The 20,344-nt window shown below is 34.9% G+C and overlaps 1 protein-coding gene across 1 annotated transcript in view; it reads left to right on the forward strand.

Annotated features, from left to right (window-relative positions):
- Window positions 1-20,344, forward strand: part of LOC118181715 (vesicular glutamate transporter 1-like) — a 266,747-nt gene that overhangs the window by 165,248 nt on the left and 81,155 nt on the right. Inside the window, exons 4-5 of the mRNA XM_035350912.2 lie at window positions 10,557-10,675; window positions 19,382-19,496. Of these exons, the coding sequence (XP_035206803.1) occupies window positions 10,557-10,675; window positions 19,382-19,496 (234 nt within the window). The remainder of the gene's footprint in view (window positions 1-10,556; window positions 10,676-19,381; window positions 19,497-20,344) is intronic.

Here is a 20,344-nt window from a genome sequence, read left to right on the forward strand (position 1 = left end):
GATCGAAAACGTGTCCGAATGAACATTTGCGCCTTTCTGCTGGCGCAATAAATCTGAGTTTCTTCGAGTATTAATCACTGTAGAAACCTGGACTCATCATTACAACCCAGAAATAAAAACGTAGTCAAAGCTATAGACTGCAAACGGAGAATCGTCTCCAAAAATGGCAAAAAACGTTTTCTTATGCTGGGAAAGTGACAGGTTTCTGGGACAGCCATGGGATTGCTTAATAGATTATCTTGAAAAGGAAAACACCATTGCCGGAGCGTGCTATGCAATGTTACTTGACAAGCTGAAAGCAGAATTTGCAAAAGAAAAAGAATTTGTTTCATAAGACAGTGCTCCATCTCACATCTCAGCGTTTGCAATGGCGAAATTCCATGAAATAAGGTTTTAAGTATTTGACCACCCGCCCTATTCGCTAGACCTGGCACCAAACAACTTTTGTTTTGTTCCCTAAGCTAAAAGAAGCACTTGGAGGATATATGATGAGACTCTGCAGAGAAGGATTCCACATGTTATAAAAGGTTAAAAGGATGGCAGCATACCTGCAAGTAATGTATAGACTTACATGGAGACTATGTCGAAAAATAAAGGTAATTTTTGAGAAAAAATCTTCTTTCTTTGTTAGATCGAAAACTTTTCAGATATCTTTTGCAAAAAAATCCGAAATGTTTGAGATTTTTATAGTCCTCAAAAGATTTGTTAAGGTGTTTTTGCGCTCTTGCTGAGCACACATTCAAACAGCCTGTTACGCTCACTAATCTTTTCTCTTAGCTTTACTCTTAAGCATCACTTTCTTCGCACTTACGCCATATATAAATTCGATTCAACAGTTAAATCACAAAATATTTAAAACAGCGTATCTTTCGAATTTCCGATAGACAGTCTCGGATGCTGGGGGATAAAATTGTTTAATTCCGTATGCTTTTGTTAATAAAAATTCATTAAAATTTTGTAAAATATAAAATAGGTAATAAAACAAGTTGAAAATTCAAAATTCGGGCTTCCAGGTGCTTATGTCCGGGTTTCAAATTCAAATTCAAAATTTGGTGGCTCTAGGCGCCGTTGATTTTTCACAGTTCGAGAAACATACATAGATTCATATTGTCGTTATTTTATTTCTTTAAATACGAATATAATACAGATCGATAATATATTCGTGGCAACAATTAGAAATGTAATACGCCGTTTATAGTGATTCAACGCAAATGCCGTTTCGAAACCAATATCCCAATCACGACTAACGTCCATTTTGGGTTCATTTTAGTATTATAACATGTGTAATATATTTTATTCTTGCTCAGGAATATGTAAATTTAACCTTTCATAATTAAAGTCATAGATTTTAAATGTGAAAGGTTAATTAGCGTATGTTGAAAGTTTTTAAGTATGTTTTTGAGAAACTATAGTAAAATTCATAATAAGTAAATATTCTTGATATACACTGCTCAAAACAATTAAAGGATATTGCGGTTTTAGGTGGATCTTGTGGCTGGGAAACTTTTTAGCTGATTGATACATGGTTGACAGACGTAGTAGGTTATATGAGAATAAATTACACATGTTTGGCAGAAAAAAATGCATTTTATCGCGCATTTGTGTACAAAAGGAAAAAAACACAATTTGTGCATATGAGAAAAAAAGAATAAGGAAAGGTGTTTTCTTCAAAGGAAATCATTTTCAGTAGGGAGTATGGTTTCCACGAACGGCCAGCAACGTTGAACACCTTTGAGGCATGGAGTCAATGAGGCTATTAATCATGAGTTAGAGTATTCTGTCCCACTCTTCCAAAAGAGCTCTTTCCAGTTCTTGGAGAGTTTGTAGGGGTGGTTGGCGGCCAGCAACTCGTCTTCCTAGAGCGTCCCAAACGTGCTCTATTGGATTCATGTCTGGAGAACACGCTGGCCATTCCATTCGTACGATTCCTTCCTCGAAAAGGAAATCCACCACAAGGTTAGCATGATGTGGCCTGCAGTTATCGTCCATTAAAAGGAAGTCATCTCCAATTGCTGCAGCGTAAGGGACTACAATAGGTCTGAGGATCTCATCCCTATATCGCCGACCAGTCAGAGGTCCATCTCGAATGATGTAGAGGTCTGTGCGCCCGTCAATGGAGATGCCACCATACACCAACACTCCCCCTCCTCCAAATCTGACACTTTCGTGCACGAACGCAGGATTATTCCTACTGCCACGGTCCCTCCAGATGAAAATACGCCTATTATCAGGATGAACAGAAAAACGGGACTCGTCAGAAAAAAGAACATTGCTCCATTCATTTCTCCTCCAGTTCATATGATATTTTGCCCACTCCCTGAGGTCGCGACAATGCCTTGATGTTAGTCTAACACATACCTTCGGTCGGAGAGCATACAAATCTACACCATGGAGCCGGTTTCGGACAGTCTGAGTTGAAACCGTGGTGCCAGTAGCCGAGCGAAGGTGTTGTTGGAGAAGAGTAGCATTCATATTTCGGTGTCTCCGAGACGTTAACACTAAATAATGATCTTCATTGGGCGTTGCTGCCTGTCTACGACCTTGCCCTGCTCTTCAGCCTGCACTTTCGGTTTCCAAAAAAAACGGTTCCAGATCCTGGAAATCACACTTTGTGACACTCCAATGGCTTGCACTACTTCGGCTTGAGTTTGGCCCCCTTCTAACCTACCAACAACTCTCCAAGCTTCTGAATCGGTTAAATGACTTCGCTGAGACATCGAAACAAAGCAGTCACTGAATGCCGATCCTCCTTGTCTTCATTGTCATTCATTGTCAAATTTAATTCGCTGCCGTAGAAGCTACGTTTTTGACGTCGAACTCAAAATTAGCATACTCCACAGTTTAAAAATCAGAAAAATTTGCATTTGTGATTCTCTTCTTCCATTTTCGGCAAAAAAAATTTCGCTTATATCTTTATTTTATATAAAACTTACAATATCCTTTAATTGTTTAAAGCAGTTTAGTAAAATTGCGCTAATGAGCATTTTTCGAGCATTGTCGTTGCAAATCAGAGTATAACAGCAATTATTAATGATGATAATGATATCGCATTGTACATGATAATGATATCGCATTGTACATGATAATGATAGCACGATTAAAACAGCTCACTTAGTTCAAGCATTTGTTGTATGTTAGTACGTTTCATGCCTGTTTATTCGCTTCATGTAACGAAAATCGAAAATTAAAATAATTGATATTACATTAAAAAGCATATTTAAATTTTACTAATCCATGGATAAATAATTCAACACTTTAAGTTAATACAACAGAATACGAACTCTCATTTCTTAACATGTTGCCTGCCTGAAAATTCGCTTGTGAGTTTTTAGTCTCTGTGTCGTCAGTGGCAGTGGCAGTATGAATAAAAAATGTACACGAAAATCTGTGCTTTCTATAAACATCGCTTGGGAAAACGTTTAAACTGTGATATATGGCACACTTTACATTCTCAGTCTTTTGGCTTAGAATAAATTGTATTTCGTCTTTCAGATATGATTGCAAGCACGATTTATTCAAAATAAAGAGTAACCTCAAGCAAAATGAAGCAATAAAAGAAAGAGAATGATCAAATCGCGAAATAATTTCATGCAAAAGAAAAAGAGTTTCAAAAAATGTGCTTCTTTTACGCAGAGCCTTCGATTCCATGCTTATCAACAATTTTAAAAAACGTATTTTACAGAAATTGCAATTATATGTCAGCTATTTAATAAAGAATGGTATTACTTCCTGTGAAAAAATACAAATTGTTCCTGTGACAAAATGCAGGCTTCAATTAAGTCTTCAGGATATAGAAACCACCGTGAGACAACCGCTTCAATCCAAGTATAGTATACTGAGTATAACGGCAGGGACATTGAATTAGTTAAAATGCACATATAATTTTATAATAGCGGTTCTCAACCTTTTGACTAACGAGCGCCATCTAAACAAAAATTGGAAAACTTTAGTACCACCACTACATTTTAGATTTTTTTTTCAATTTCTCAATAGAAATAAATATTAAGAAAATATATATATTTGCCATTTATACAACATATTGGATATTTGTATTAAATATGTGCACAAAAAATATTAGATTAAAAATTGGTTGCCATTTTAATTACCAAAATTTAAATTATAATATTTTAATTCTAAAATTTAGTTTAAAATTTGAGCCTGTTTAAAAGAGATCAGTTTCGTTATGTCTGGTCTTAGTTCGATTAGTTTTAACCATAAATTAGAATACAATTTTAATTTTGTTCTGTATTTATTTTTCAAATACAACATGGAAGAAAATCCGTGTGCAAGAAGGCAATAAAAGTTTAATGGCTTTATTTTAAATGCTTTTAAATTCTTCTTTTCGGTTCAGCCAAAAGTTAACCAGTGTGTTATTTTTGAAGTCTTCAGTTAGATTTCGATCACAGGAAATTTCTATCAATTGTTCTTTTCCTTCCCGAGATTCCTGAATTTAATAGTTAAAAATACTTTGTTCCTTTACGTACCACCTATTTTCTCTTGAGTACCACCAGTGGTACACGTACCACCGTTTGAGAATCGCTGTTTTATACTATTGATAACACCCTTTATTTAGCAGAACGCATACAATTCAGGGTTACAATAAATCATTCAATGGCTTTCAAAGTACTATATTTTAATAGCATTTTTCATGTTATAATGACTGTTACATAAAAAGAAAGGAAACTTACCAAAATTGTCTCACATGATGCCAAAAATATTCCACATGTTTTCCGTTGGTCATCTGATGCATATCCAAGGAGAAGTCGAGTACGGTGTATACTTTTTGTGAGAGTCCTCTATCAATACTCATACTTGATAAATTCCTTGAATTCTACAAAAGATATTCGTACTCTGTAAGCGGCTTTCACAGCAAGACGGAATAACACGAAGCGAGTTCCAATGAGCTCATAATTAAGATTATGGCTTAGTTCAGTTTCGTAAGGTATGCTATATTAATTAAACAGTTATGATAGTTTCTGTCTTTACTGTGACTTTTTCTTTCCGTATTCCTCACCAGAATAAAATTACTTGTGAGTATTTAAGCTGAGGTTTTGGGTTTTGAGACAAAGAGTTTTTCTGACATTTGGATAGTTCCTGCCAATTCTAACAGTAGTAATTATTCGGCTTTGTGGTCCTCTCATCTCCAATACCTTAATTTTGACGCGCCAGTAGAATTATTGAGCCAGCTTTTAGTTGTTTGGTATTTAATTGTGCAGTCTTCGACTACTGTTCAACGTTTAATTCAACTATCTCTGGTGCTACAAAGGTGATGGCCTAGCTTCTAAATGTTTCATTTATTTGCATCAGTAGGAGTTTTGGTTATTGTAGCAGAAGAGCGTGCCGTATGTTTCAAATTATATTTAAATAAAAAGGTTAATATAACATTCTTAAGGCTTTGTTTTATCTCAAACACAGAGATAATTCGTTTCTCATTTGTTCAGGTTATAAGACTAAAATAGCACTGCCAAGATCACCCTATAAACATTATAAACTATACCGCTTTCCCTAAAATTCGCATAACTTGTTAGTGAAATTTATCATAAATGTCACAAGGAGACTATAAAAGATTACATGCTGAAAATATATAGGCCGAACTTGTCTTTAGCTTTGACATGTTACCAACAGGACATACAAAGGTCATTCGTAACTTCGAGAGAAAAGTTTCATGAGTTTTCGATTCTTTTCATGTATAAATTATTGTTGTACATCTTTGTAATACTTTTAAAAATCTAGTGTTTATTATTCATAGAATATACGTCAAATATTAATAAATATTAGCATTGGTATTTTACAATTACAAGAAAGGTTATAGCAAGACTACATCTTATTACCAAGTTATTACTTACTTATACATCTTATTACCAAGTTATTACTTATACATCTTATTACTAGAAAAGTTATAACGCGAGGTAATAACAAGAAATGTTTTAACTGGTTGAAATATAATAAAAGACATTAATTTTATTCAAACAATCTGTTCAACTATTTACATAATGAGAAGTAAGCATGTGTTAATTAACACTGATAATTAAAATAATTTAAATGTGTGAGAAATGTGAAACAAAATGTCTTATTATACTAAATAATAGGGATAGAACTAGGGATTTCAGATAACGAGAAAGCCGACTTCTTGGCAAAAAAAGGTGCTTTAACCATGCAGAATATTTCTCGTCCTTTGCCTTTCCATACTGTTAGGGATCTTATTAAAAGATCTTTCAAAGTACGTGCTCGGGAAGATCTCTATCATCGTGTTTCTCGTAAGTCTTGGAAGAATGCTATCCCGAATTTGTTTAATGGCCCAAGGCGTAGAGAGGTCGCTGAATTCCGCCTTGCCACCGGATATAAATGTCTACAATATCAACTTCATAGATTCAAAATTGTTCCTTCTCCGATATGCACTGTGTGCAGTTCTGGAGAGGTGATGGATGCGCCCCACTGTCCTACTCTGCGCAATTTTTTTTTCATTGTATTGCTGTATTCTATATTCTTTGTTCTTGTTTTTTTTGCTGTAACTGTTCATAATCTGCCATTGGAAAATTAAAAAAAATATTCGTGTTGCCACTAAATGATCTGCCATGAGCTAAGGCACTGTAATGTTAAATATCTTTCGGGCCGAAATAGCTAAGCAACGGTCTCCTGCAAGTGTTGTAACTCTAGGTCTGCCTGGAAGATATTTTCTAGACACAGAATCCTCGCATTAAATTGATTCCATAGCCACACTACGAGAGACATTGAAATGTCTAGCAGTATCAACTTGTGACATCCCTACTCTGCGATGGCCCACCAACTCAACGAATCCAGCAAACGACTTATTCTGGACATTGATAGATTCTTCTGGATATTATCAACGATATTGGAAATAACAACTGGAGACCAGCACTTGTGAACAAAGTTTTGTCTTTTTTCTCCAACTCCTATATAAGTATTCCCTTTCTCTAAAATAAAAGTGGTAGTAATTGTTTTTGTATACATTTTCTTAAACTTCGTTATTATCATGCATATACTGTGAATTTAAATGTTACTGACATTTTTGAAATGGTGAGCCTTCAAAACCATGCTGTTCCTTAAATTTTGGAAAGCAAGATATTTATGTAATGAGAAGAATGCTTCTTTTAATCAACACCAAGAATTAAAATAATTTAAATGGCTGAAAATTGTGTACTAAAATAAAATGTATTTTTACATTTAATAATAGGGATAAAACTACTAAAATTACTGTCTTATAACTCTTCAACTATTTACATAATGAGAAGTACGCATGTATTAATCAACATTAAGAATTAAAATAATTTAAATGGACAAGAATTGTGTACTAAAGCAAATTTATATTTATATTAAATGATTGGGACAGAACTACTGAAATAACTCTTGTAAGGCATAAAATAACTGAGAAATCTTAGACAGCGTTATGTGCTAAATAGATTTATCAGTTTATAGGCTGCGGAAAGCTGTAATCTGATAAATGATGATGTTTATTTTGAGAAAAGCTGAAAAAGAATGATTTCAGAAGTTTTTTTTTTTTTTTTTTTTTTTTTTTTTCATGATGGGAAAACAGCATTTTTGTTTTTATAGTTTTTTACCTCGTGTGAAAAATGATTCTAGACATTATTTTATCCCGAACGACAAATACTAGATCGATCGGTTCGCATTGTAATATCTTTTGCCAGCTTGATAGTTAGCCATCAAATTATTTTGTGAAACAGTAATTCTCCTTTATACACGAGTAATATGTTCCAAGACTTACCTTAGGAGGCAGCAAATGCTACATGTAACGCAAATTTGGGTGACGTACATAATTAGAGTTTATCTGATAAGAAAAGCATGCCAGAATTAATCGTGTAAATAATTAAAATATCTAAGGACTCATGCATATTAAATCAATGCATTTGTCACAATAAAATATAACCTTATAAGGAGTTATTGACTACCATTGTGCGTGGTATATCTGGTAGCACATCTGACTGTGAATAGGAAAATCCATTGTTCGAATCCCGGTGAGGTCATGACAAACTTTCTCTAAAACTTCTGAATAACTTAACAGTAAATGCACAGAATTTTCGTCTTACCCACTGCATGGTCTTACTGTGTAATTGATAGCCTTCTTGACTGACAGTTGCAAGATTTGAATCCCGAGTGCCAAATCCCAATGTGACAATCCCGATAAGAATGGTTTCTGAAAATTCTAATCACTATAAAACTGAATCCAATTAAAATATGATTCATGGTAATTCGTCGCCATCTAGATTTGGCTGACCTGGTCTCCAGTCGCTTTTAACAGAGGGAGAATATAAAGAATTACCGCCTTCTTCTTGCGTACTCTCGTTGTATAACTGATGGTACGTTCGGCTAGCAGTAGGAAGTTTCGTGGCTCGAATCATTGAAACGTGGCTATTTTTTCAATTTCAAAGGTTCGAAAAAGTAATAAATATAAATAGTCTAAAGTAATAAATATAAATAGTCTAAAGTAATAAATATAAATAGTCTAATTATAAATAGTCTCTACAATCCGTAAAAATTAATAATGAAATGTTTCACACATTGTAAATTTACAGTATAGTTCTTCTTTCTCTCTTACGTGTGTGAAAGTAAAAATTCCCGCGTTTTAATCTGATCATTAAAAAATGACAGAGTAATGAAAAAACACCCTACCTGTTTCAAATTGTAGTATCTTATGCTTTTTCAAATCATAATTAAATAATAAAAGGAATGTCTTTTCCGAAGTTTTGTATAAACAAGCAAACATGATTCCAAAATCGGACAGGCATGTGCATGGGGTTTTATGCTCCATTTCGCGCGTTTGAGGTTGCTGTAGATCCCTACGTTATCGTCCGTTCCTCTTCGAAGCATATTAAATATCCTGTTAATTTCTTCAATTTTTCAGACTTTTGAGGAATATCGGTAAATTATGATTAGGGGGTTAATCGTATTGATGAGAAAAGGAAAAAAATGTATGGAGCACTAGTGCAAATTCGCAAAACTTTCATGGCTTAGAATTTACATAAGGAATTTCGAAGTCAAGGATTTATTTGGAAATAGGGGAAATGTCTACCAAAAGGAAAGTAGTAATACAAATAATTAATATGTAACTAAAAAAACATTACATTGCAGAATTTTGAAATTATATTAGATCATAATAAAGATTAGATAGAATTTCGTTTTGATACAATATAAAGGCAAATTTTCTGCCTTAAATACATATTTTTTCAATGAATCGTTCGATATTAACGGAAGTACTTTTTGAGCAATTCCAAAACTTTTTCTCGTATTCCTAAGGTCGAACAAGACTCAAGATAATTCGAAGTTCAGTGTCGTGTTTGGTATTCTGGAAAAAAATTACTTTGCAGTATATTTTTGTGGAAACACTGACGGGAAGTGTAGTATAACTTCTATTTACAGGGCTTTTATCAGTCGAAGTCAGGGTTAACCGAACTGCCAATTAGTTTAAAGAAATCATTGAAAAGTCAATCAAATTCAGTAATATTTGAAACTTCTGTTATCAGTGATTCACGCTTTGGCCTGCCTGATCAGTGACGTGTCTTTTAATGGCATTCTTACAAAAGAAGACTTCAAACATTAAATGAAAAATGTTTCAATTAAATTTGGAGTCTGCAAAAGAATGTTAGAGATTGAACTCGAAAAACGAAAAAAAAATTGCTCAAAATTTGTCTCACGTAAAGCGTTGACTGAAATTTCAACACTTAAAACGCAAAACAATGACAAAAATTGACAGTGTTTCAGCCAGTTACGGGCTCAAGGGAATTCTCTAAGAAAATGTTCAAAATCTAAACGAAAAGCTAAATTCTTTTCTTTTCTTTACAACGAGCCTTCATTAAATGATGAAAATGAGCTTTCCTTTTCAACGAACCAAGACTGATTGGAAATTTTAAAAAGTGGTATTGGATTCAAAATGTTAGGAGATAAAATATTATCTGCTGACAAAAATTCTGCTTTTGGAACCTGTTGCAACTCTCGAACAGTTCGTCGAAAAAGAAAACCGACACCAGTTATGGTGCAGACGAAATTGTTCAATATAGATGAAAACGAATTTCCCTACAAATGCTAGATGCAAACTTATTACTATTTCTGCTGACTTATTTCTAGAATTTCAAATAATCTATTCCAGAAAACCTATCAAAATAAAAAGGGCGTTTAAAATTTAGTCTCCATGAACTGCGTTTTTGATTATCTGAGTTGGCTGCGGTTCCGATTACCTCGAGTAATCGAGGTTTTATTGTGCAATAAAATTTATTTAATTTGAAAACTATTTAACAATTGTGATAGAAAGTGAAAAACTACAGAAAAACATTGAGTAATTCGTAGATTTATTGTTGGACATTTATGAAAATAATTTGACTTTTTTTTTTTTTTTTTTTTTTTTTTTTTAAATCGCACAAATGATCGCGGAAATTCGAGTCTTGGTAAAGTTTCTGTCCTTACATGAACGGGGTAGGAAGGCATGATTAGTTATATTTATTAAAAAAATTTGAAAGTAAACTATTGAGATATTGTTATTCTCCTTTGAAATATTACTATTTTTCTCCTTTCTACTTCTTTAGAAACCGGAGTTCAACTGGTCGCCTGAAACGATTGGCGTCATCGACTCATCTTTTTTCTGGGGTTATCTAATCACTCAGATCCCCGGAGGATTCCTAGCAGCCAAATATCCTGCAAATAGGTATGTAAAATCGTTATTCTCGTTTGTGCATGTTGCTATGCGCAGTTTTTGCTTGGAATTTGCGCTTCATACTATTATTATCGTAGAATATATTTAGAGGCTATCGAACTAATATTTTGTCTTTGTTGAAAGTCATTTTCATCATTTAATTAATAAAATTGTATAATTAAAAAAGATAGGTTCTAATTGTTAATTAGAAATCTGGATTGCAGGACATAAACACTGTAAGTGAATCATCGTTTTCGTAAAGTATGGACTTTGTATCAAAATCTGATTTAATAATCGATTAATGTAATCGAAAAGGCGTTTGAGTTGTAGGGTATTTTCTTCCTTCTTCCAGTGGGACTTCCTGGTGTAACTGGAAAGTACGACTGACTAGCAAAACTAGTAAGATCCTGCTTTCGAGTCCCGGTGGACTCTGCACGTTTTTCGCATTTCCTGCTTCAAGCTAAAACATTAATGTTTCTATAGAGTCAAGTTTTTTCGTATTATGAATAATAAAATTCTTATTCACTTTTTATCTGTAAAGGTAAATCTAACGGAAAAAATACTTTGTTTCTTTGAAATTCAAATTAGTTGTTCCAAAATTTTGAAATCGAGAATAATTTTCTGTATTTTTGCTCTATAATACTAAAACCAAATCTGAAATAGTAAGAATAGAGTTGTGCAAAACTTTTTGTCTTATTTAAGACTCATTTTTAATGCTCTTAAAAAAATAACATTCCTAAAAACAAAATCAACTTTCTAAACTGAATTATTTTTACTCATATTAAATGTAATAGAAGCATAATAATACAGTTTAAATCAATTTATTAATAAATACTTCTTTTTTTTTCGTGAAAATGAGTTACTGTTTCCAGAAATATATGGATCTTATTGTGTATTTTCACATTAAAGGTTAATATTTTCCTGCTAAATCTTGATAGCATTTTTTACATTAATTCTGATATTTGAAATATTTCAGATTTTCATTAGAATTCATGCAAAAATACTTACTATTTTATAAATATTATTGCTAACACATAACAGAAAGCTGCGTCCGTTATTAAAAAAATATATTATAAATAGGAACAACAGTAATTATATATCACTTGGGAAAAGAGAGAGGAAGAATATGATTTTGGGAAGTTACGAGGGTGGATCAAAATAAAAATGTACAAGTGTAATAAAAAATTATTTATTAATAATTGAACGAAACTACAGAAGGGAATTAAAATCTATACTTTCCTATCAGTTTAACCAAATTTCACTGATCTGACGAACGTCAAAAATCACATGAAATGAAAAAGTTGGTCTATGCAAATGATTAGTATTTCAGCGCATTTAGACGACGCAGGAGGGAGAAACGACATCTGAAGCACTGAATAAAAGAAAAGTTATGTAAAGGATCTCTCATTCGGAAAGTGCTTTATAAGGTTGGCGTTTGCTCAAAATATCGTGTTATACCTCGAATAAGAAGAGAAAATTTGCTTACCACCAAGTTTCGAAATCAGGCAGGATCGTTGCGTATTGAAAGTGTAGCTTATTGTTCCATGATATCGCCGGTGGCACTGGTCGACATCCAACAACTTTCATGCGAGTATGGAATCAATGAATTGCTGAGGGTCATACTGAAAGGCATGAAGGCTCTCAACGCCCTCCCATGACTAACGTCAGAGAGACAGACATATCGCGAGGTCAACTCTTCAAAACCGTACGACCGCATCACGGAATCACATCAGAAAATGGGCATCTTACGAGCTAATACTGGGCGTGCTGCAAACACGCCCAGTATTAGCTCGTAAGGTGCGTCGACGTTTGCAGCAGCGCAGACTATCAGCAAGGTGACTATTACTTCGGCTTCCCTTGACAATGCAGCATAGAGGGAGATGGCGGCTCTAGTGTGCCAAACGAGAAAGCTGGGTACAGGAGTGGCACAATGTCGGCTTTTCAAACGAGTCCCGGTTCTACTATCAGGTTCAATGTTCCGTCTTACTTTCTTCGGGAACATGCAAGGACCTGACTCGGAACACAGAGCTTACTAAAGCTATGTTCAATAACTGTGGGAAGTAGACAGGATACACAAGAAGGGTATACAAAACCCTTTATTTTTCTCTATTTACAATAACTTCCGTACTTCGGAATACAAAGACCCACTACTTGTGGTCTAAACGTAAAAATATAAAAAATAAAACTAAACTCTAATTTGACTTTAAAATAATAAACGTGGAAGATTGGCCTTATATTAACAGGAAGCCGTATGTAGTACAGAGAACTGTGAACACTACAATACGTTTAAAGTTATCAAGAGGATTAAACCTCTGGCCTGGAAGGCAACCAGCAACTGAGTAAAACTTCTAAGGTAAGCGGCCTGCTTCGACTAACTGCTTCCTCTCTCTCGCTTGGCAAATGCCACAACTTAAATACTTGGCGTTCGCCAGACAAACTTTGCATAAATACGTTAACGCTTATAATTCTGGCCGGAAGTAGAAAATAAGAAGTGATAGTAAAGATTTAAAATAAAATAAACGTTAGTAAAACTTAAGATCCTTACACTACGTGCAGTATTCTGATGGCCGTATACGTGTCTGCAGTTCTGAGGAGACCGCATGTCACCTGCTTGCATTCAATACCAGCATAAGGGTATGGTTTGGGCAGTCATCCCAAACCTGCTGTGATGGTTTGGGCAGTCACTGGGAACACTACACGCACATACAGTGGTTATCATAGGAAAAATCACAAAAACAGTGATAACTCCCTCAAAAATAAGCCAAACCGTGTAAAATTTGAATATGTTGCCAAGTAAGAGTAGCTGAGTAAAACTGCAATATGCAAATTAGTGGCGCTGCACTCGGAATACGTTATCTGCGAGGAGAATAAAAGCCCATGTTTGAGAGCAAGCCCACATATTTCACTGTGATAGTGACATCAGAAATCTGAGATAGCCAATTCGTAACAATGACCTCCAGGCATCATTTGCCTGCAGAACTACGATGGAGAACCATTGGGAGACTAGAGGCAGGATAAAGTCAAGCAGAAGTGGCCGAATGACTAAATGTGAGTCCTTCTGTGGTTCATAGACTTTACAGGCGATTTTAAACCACAGATTCGGCCTCTAGGAGGTTCAGCCAAGGACGGTCAACTGCTACGACGAGCGCTGATAACCGATATTTGACATTATGTGCCCGCAGGAATAGAACCGCTACTCCGACTCTTCTTAGATCCTCGCTTGCTGCAGCCACCGGAAGGTTGGTGTCAACGTCAACTGTGCGTAGAAGGCTTCACGAAGGTGGTCTGTATGCGAGCCATTTGCGTGCCGCTCAAGTCACGCCATAGGAGAGACCGTTTGCAGTAGACACGACAACATGTCCACTGGACGCTTGATCAGTGGAGGGCTGTTCTCTTTACGGATGAGTCCAGGTTTAGTCTAAAAAGCGATAGTAGGCGTTATTTGATATGGAGAGAACCTGAAACCCGTTATCATCCGTAAAACATCCGTTAAAGAGATGCATGCGGAAGAGGCAGTGTCTGTGTTTGGAGTGGCATCTCTTTGGATGGACGCACAGTCCTCCATGTCTTTCCAACGAAAACCGTGAATGCTGCGATTTATAGAGATGACATCCTTGATGCTTATGTGCGCCCATGTGCCGGGGCAATAGGTGATGCTTTCCTGTTACAGGACGATAACACAAGACCACACTAGGCTCGCATCGTAGATGATTAGCTTCAACAGGACACAATTATGCGCATGGAGTGGCCAGCTCAATTCTCGAACTTGAATCCTATCAAGCACGTTTGAGATGATTTAGAGAGACGTCTAGCTGCTCTCAGTCTGCCCCCTCAGACCCTTGCCGCGCTTGCAACAGCTTTGCAAGAGCAATGGCTCTCGCTTCCTATGGAACTGATAGACCGCATAATTGAAAGCATCACGCATCACTGTATTTGCTGTATTGCTTCTAGAGGCGACCATATTCCCTATTGAAATTACTTTTCCTATAGCAAACTGACACCTTCGATTTGTTCATTTTACATGTGCTAATTTCTATAGTACCATAATTGTCTGGTAATTTATTTTTATGTTATTTGATACTTTATTATGTGTTGTATATTGTGGGTAAGTTTCATAAAATTCTACTTCTAACTTTTTCAGTAATCGTGGTTTTTGTGATTTTTCCTTTATTTATGATACCCAGTGTATTTAGTTCGAATAGAAGGTAATTTGAACGAAGATGAGTACATTTCTGATATTTTACGTGCAGTGGTTGTGCTCTGTCGATACACAGAGTATTCTATTAGTGCCTTGGCCTGCACAGTCTCCAGGTCTGTCATCCATTGAAAACATCTGGTGATGGGTTGCTGAGAGAGTGGTCCGCTACCCCTCTTCGACTAATACGATTGATGACGTGTGCATGGACTTGAAGCAGCATGGACTGAGTTGCCCATTTCTGTCATCCAAGCCCAGTTTGACTCGATGCCTAATGGGGTATGGGCCGTTTTAGCTGCTAGTAGTGGTAGTTGTTCCTACTAATTTCGCACCCCTGTAAACCAAAATGCTTACAAATTTAATCATTTTGTCTTCATGCCGTACTGTTTACTTGCAATAATGTTTTTTGTATTTGCTTTCCTTCATGGTGTTGCAATTTTAACGGCCAGCAGTGTATTTAGGCATTTATTTGAACGCATGGCCAACTTGTTTAACCCGACTTGATAGAAATTACGTCCCTGCCCATTGAGCCAGTTCTCGGTGGCTGTTTTCATATTACTGTCTGAAGAGAAGCCAGTCCCATATAAATGTTCCTTCAATTTCGGAAAAAGGAAGTAATTGCTTGATGCTAAACCTGAAGAAGCTGAACATAGGTAGTTGATGACAAATAATATCACCAGTGTTTTAACATGGGGTGAACAAGTATTGCTCTTTCGCTGCAACCTTCTGTAAGTATAACTCTTTCTCGGGGTGCTATACTTCTTGAGAAGATTTGTGATATCTAATATCTTGCATATGTGCGACTCTTATGCATTAGACAGCATAGTACTACTTATGAGGAGTTACTCTTATTGCCGGGTTGTGAGTTTTAGAAGTAATTTCTAAAGCGAAACTAATCACCGTATTTTGTGTACGCAAGAAACATGAGGCTAGAATAATAGCGATAACTGTTCGGGATATTGGAATTTATGTCGAATGAAGCATTCCTCATTAGAGATGACATAAATCTGTGACTATATTTGTTACCATATGCATTATTTAGAAGATGTTTCTCTCCAGCTCTTTCCTTCTTACAAGGAAACCAATACATCTTAGAGTTATTTGTTAAAGTACCAATCTAGAAGTTTTTTGCTACTGGGCATTTGAAGAAATAATGCTTACCATTTCAGAATTCTCCACAGATTCAGATGAAATGCTTCTGAAGTAAAAACAATCAGTACCTGAAAGAATCCAGGTTATTTGTGAATAGCTATTATTCTACTGATATCACGTTTTGGCATATTATTGAAAATCGTCTTCCATACCATTCCTGCAGACATATTACTACTGCTTTTTGTGGTACATTTGTAGTGCAGTGATTTCTCAAATATAGTATAAATTGTATGTCGCCATTTACTGTTTTTGTGTCTTGTGCAGCTTCTTGTTTGCTTTGTATCTCATATGTTCATTGATCCGTGAGATAATAACGGGCTGGTATTTGCAGCTTCTTAAATTTGTTAAATTCTGTTCGCTATCAGGTAGTTATAATGTATATACTAATTGCATATACTGCTCTTTTGAAGTCGGACTAAATATAGAACAAAGTTACAAAGGCAAAAAGTTAATAAAAACAAAAACGTTGTGTATGCATCTTACTACAAAACTGAGTATTAATGTTATGAGCTGAGAAGAGACTAAAAAATAAATTTATGGCAACCCTTAACACTGTTTCGGGAAGGTACACTGCTTTTAAAAAATTTAGTGATTTTGCCCTTGAATTTTATGTGGCGTGAGTTTGAAGAGAATTAATTAAATAATAAAGTAAAAAAAGAAAAGAAAAGAAATACCTTATGTAGACAATCTTGTTAAGAAAACTGAACTTTGATGTAATGAACTAAGAAAAGACTGAAAAAATTAAAAAAATGCATGGCAATACTACTCAGCTGGGAATTCTACAATATATTTCTTTTAATTTTGTTTTATTTTATTATTGAATTTTATGTGGTGTAAGTGCGGAAAAAGCAATGTTTAAAAACAAAGTTTAAAAGACAAAAACGTTGTACGAGCAGGTACAGTGAGTTGTACAGTGAGTCCGAGAACAGACTGGTAAACAGCGAGCTCAGCAAATTTTGAAGAACTTAAGAAAACCTCTGGTGTGACGTTAAAATCTAAAAGCTTTCAGATTTTTTATTGCATAAAATCATTCCTTTCATTTTTTAAAAACACCCCCTTAGAATAACCTTCATCACCTCAGCACCTTAGGCTACTCTTTGAAATCCTTTTAAAATCCTTTTATTCATGTAAAATATCATAGTTACATTTTTCTATCTTTTAGCTTAATGAACTCATAGGTATAATAAATAGCGATAATATAGCCTGTTATTTCCCTCCCACTCTGTCTAATTAAAGATACTATGGGGCATCCCATATAAGACACGGGATGTGGTGAGCCCCAAAATGTGTTTCCTTCCGATGAGTGGATCTTACTCTAGTTCAAAGTCTGGCTGTCTCAGCTCTTTTCAGAAGATGATTAACGGGCTCTCACTCTACTCACCACATAGGTTTTGGAGATGCACAAACTGACATCTAAAGAAACCGATTCGCCACGAAACCTTCCTGCAGCATGGAAGTAAGAACCTGGTTCATGTATATTGTATTTCCAAAGCAGAGGCTGGCAGAGTACAGATTTCAGCCAATACAATAAATAGCAACGAAAGTTTAAACAAAAAACATTTTCTTAACGGAAAACATAAGGTTAAGGTGAAGTAGTATTTTATTTATGGTGTAGTAGGGTAAGTGCAGACTGATTTTTTAAAGTTAGAATTTAAACCTGTATATTTTCAGTCTAGTGTGTAAATGCTGTTGCGCGCGTGCAGGGTTCGTAATGGATTGAATGCGGACAGAATTGATGATAGCTTGATAAAATTGATTTTACCAAGAGAAGTCTTCGCAAACTCTTTGTGGAACCTTTGTTTTTTGTGCAACCTTCCACTAAAACAGTCGTACAACTCTTCACGGTATCACAGAGTACAAACAATAGTTACGCATCACACTACTAAGAATGTTAAGCACAACGCAATGCAAAGCTTATTTAAAGAGCGATGCTAATCGGAAGGTATCTCAGTACTTCGAACTCACTCTGAATAACAACTGAGAGCAGATCTTCTCTCTGGTCTTACATAATTTTCACCCGGCTGCCGAGATATTTTTAAAACTTTCTGCTTCTCGAAATTACTGAAAGGCATATGAGGGCCGAATACGGTTAAAATTATACAGAACATCGATTAAAGTTGTTTAATTAGAATATCCATTACAGTTATACAGTGACCGGACCAAAATGTCCCCAAGTTTGCGACTTTTGCAATTTTTCGCCATATTTGGCTACAAAAATTAGTCGCCAAAACCGTTGCCAGCTTGACGATATCTTATAGCTGGCGGAATAACCATTTGCTAAATGTTAAATAATATCCCCTGTATGCTTGCATTTCCGACAGAGCGTCGTCTATGTAGATTTTCATGTTATATTATCCAGAAAAATACAACAGTTTCACATATAATTGCACTAAAATCATCTATCTACGTACAAAATTTATAGCAATTCGTAGCTGTCGGTATCAAGCGCTTTGCACAGTTTTACTATTTAATTAATAAGATTTTAAACTCACTCATAAATGTTCATTTTAATAGGATATTGTACAAAATATCAACTACTCTGTACTTTTCTCGAAAGCGGAGCAAGAGCATAAATGTGATTTAAAAATGCTTGAAACCTTATTTCATGTGCAACGGGGTTCGGGCAGAATTGTTAACAAACCTCCTATAAGATGCTTGGTTGATTTAAGCGAGGAAAACATGTTTATTCTTACGCGACTTCTATATTGAATAGTTCATACTAACTTTTATAGTAGATTATTACATACTAGCTAGAGTCATTTCGCTCGTATTATAATAAAAATAACCTATATACGCACTTCCACCGTTTGCTCACTTACTCTACTCCACTTTATATATTCTTTTTTCGTTTCATTTTAGTTAACCTCTTTACTATGTAATGAATGCGAGTGTTAAAAGTAAGTAACTAGATTCTTTAATGTGTATGTAATTTCTCTTCTTAAAATATGTCAACTTAAGTTTGTTTGAATTAGATGATATTAATAAGGCAGGGAAAGTTCTAAAGTAATTTTTCTTCTGTAGTGAATTTTGTTCAGTCAGCCTAAAATGCAGGAGATGAACTTAACAATTTTTTATTAATGTTTATATTTTGTATAAGCTTCGTAAACTTAAACTGTAAAATGTAACAATATATTTAAAATAACTTATTTTAACCACAATATTACTTACTCTTGTTTTGAAGACTCAGAAAGATAATATTCTTCAAGCTCGATCTCTTGAGAGTTTCGTTAATGGAATCCTACGGTTTTCTACATCTGTTTTGTAATTTATGAATTTTAATAGAATTATTTACCACTTGTGAATTTGTTAGTTTACGTTCGTATAACACTGGCAAAAGTTACTCAATATATGCACATGTATTTGCTTTGCAGAGTATTTGGTACTGCGATATGCGTCTCCTCTTTCCTGAACATGCTGCTGCCAGGTGCTGCACGAATTCATCCGGCAGTGGTTATTTTTGTTCGGATATTACAAGGTCTCGTGGAGGTAAATATGTATCTACTCTTTTAATCATTTAATTCTCTCATCATCATTTCATTCTGTGTCAATGACAATTTTGTTCACTTAATCATGTCACAGACAGTAACAGGGATTTAACAACAGATCAAAACTACAGCTGAATTCATAAACTACATTATTCTTCCAGAACATAATATTGATACTAAATATCAAGGTCTTAATGAATCGTTTCTCTTTCTGAGTAAACTTATTTCTCTCCTTTGAAATGCTTACAAATAATACTTTGAAATACTTATAGTACTTAAGGAATTATCTCATTTCTGCTTGTGGGCTCTCTTGGTGTAACTGATAGCAGAGCAGTTAACGTTCGGAAAATCAGCGGCTTGAATCTCAATAGGATATATGTAGCTGAGTCATCACTTTCTCTCAGCTTCGAAAACTGTAATAGCTGTTCAAATATGTCTTTTCAAATGCAGATTCGATAAGATAATAGAACCTTGGTCCGAATCAGTCAGATCTTTCCAATTATTTCCTCCAGTTAAAGATATAAATAGATCGCGGCTAAGTATTTGGTATGTATTACTTCGTACTTCCTTCCCAATATTACTTACTCTACATTTAAATAGCTGTTTCATTCAAAACAAGAAGGGATCTTCTTTGGATTTTTTTTCTGCTCATGTCCTTCACTGAAATATAGAATCCGTTATATACTGATTTGTTATGAATGAAAATTTGAAGATCAGCTGTTAGTTCACATATTGTTAAGTTTCCAGCTTAACATATCCTCTTCTGGGATATTTTCAACATCAGCCAGCGGTTGGCCTGAAATTTCTAGATTTCTTTAAATAGCGAAATGTCATTTATATTTTTCTTAA

This window comes from Stegodyphus dumicola, chromosome 2 (genome assembly GCF_044657685.1).
Source record: "Stegodyphus dumicola isolate Sdum_Otavi_A_Nest chromosome 2, ASM4465768v1".
In the NCBI taxonomy this organism is placed as follows: Eukaryota; Metazoa; Arthropoda; class Arachnida; order Araneae; family Eresidae; genus Stegodyphus; species Stegodyphus dumicola.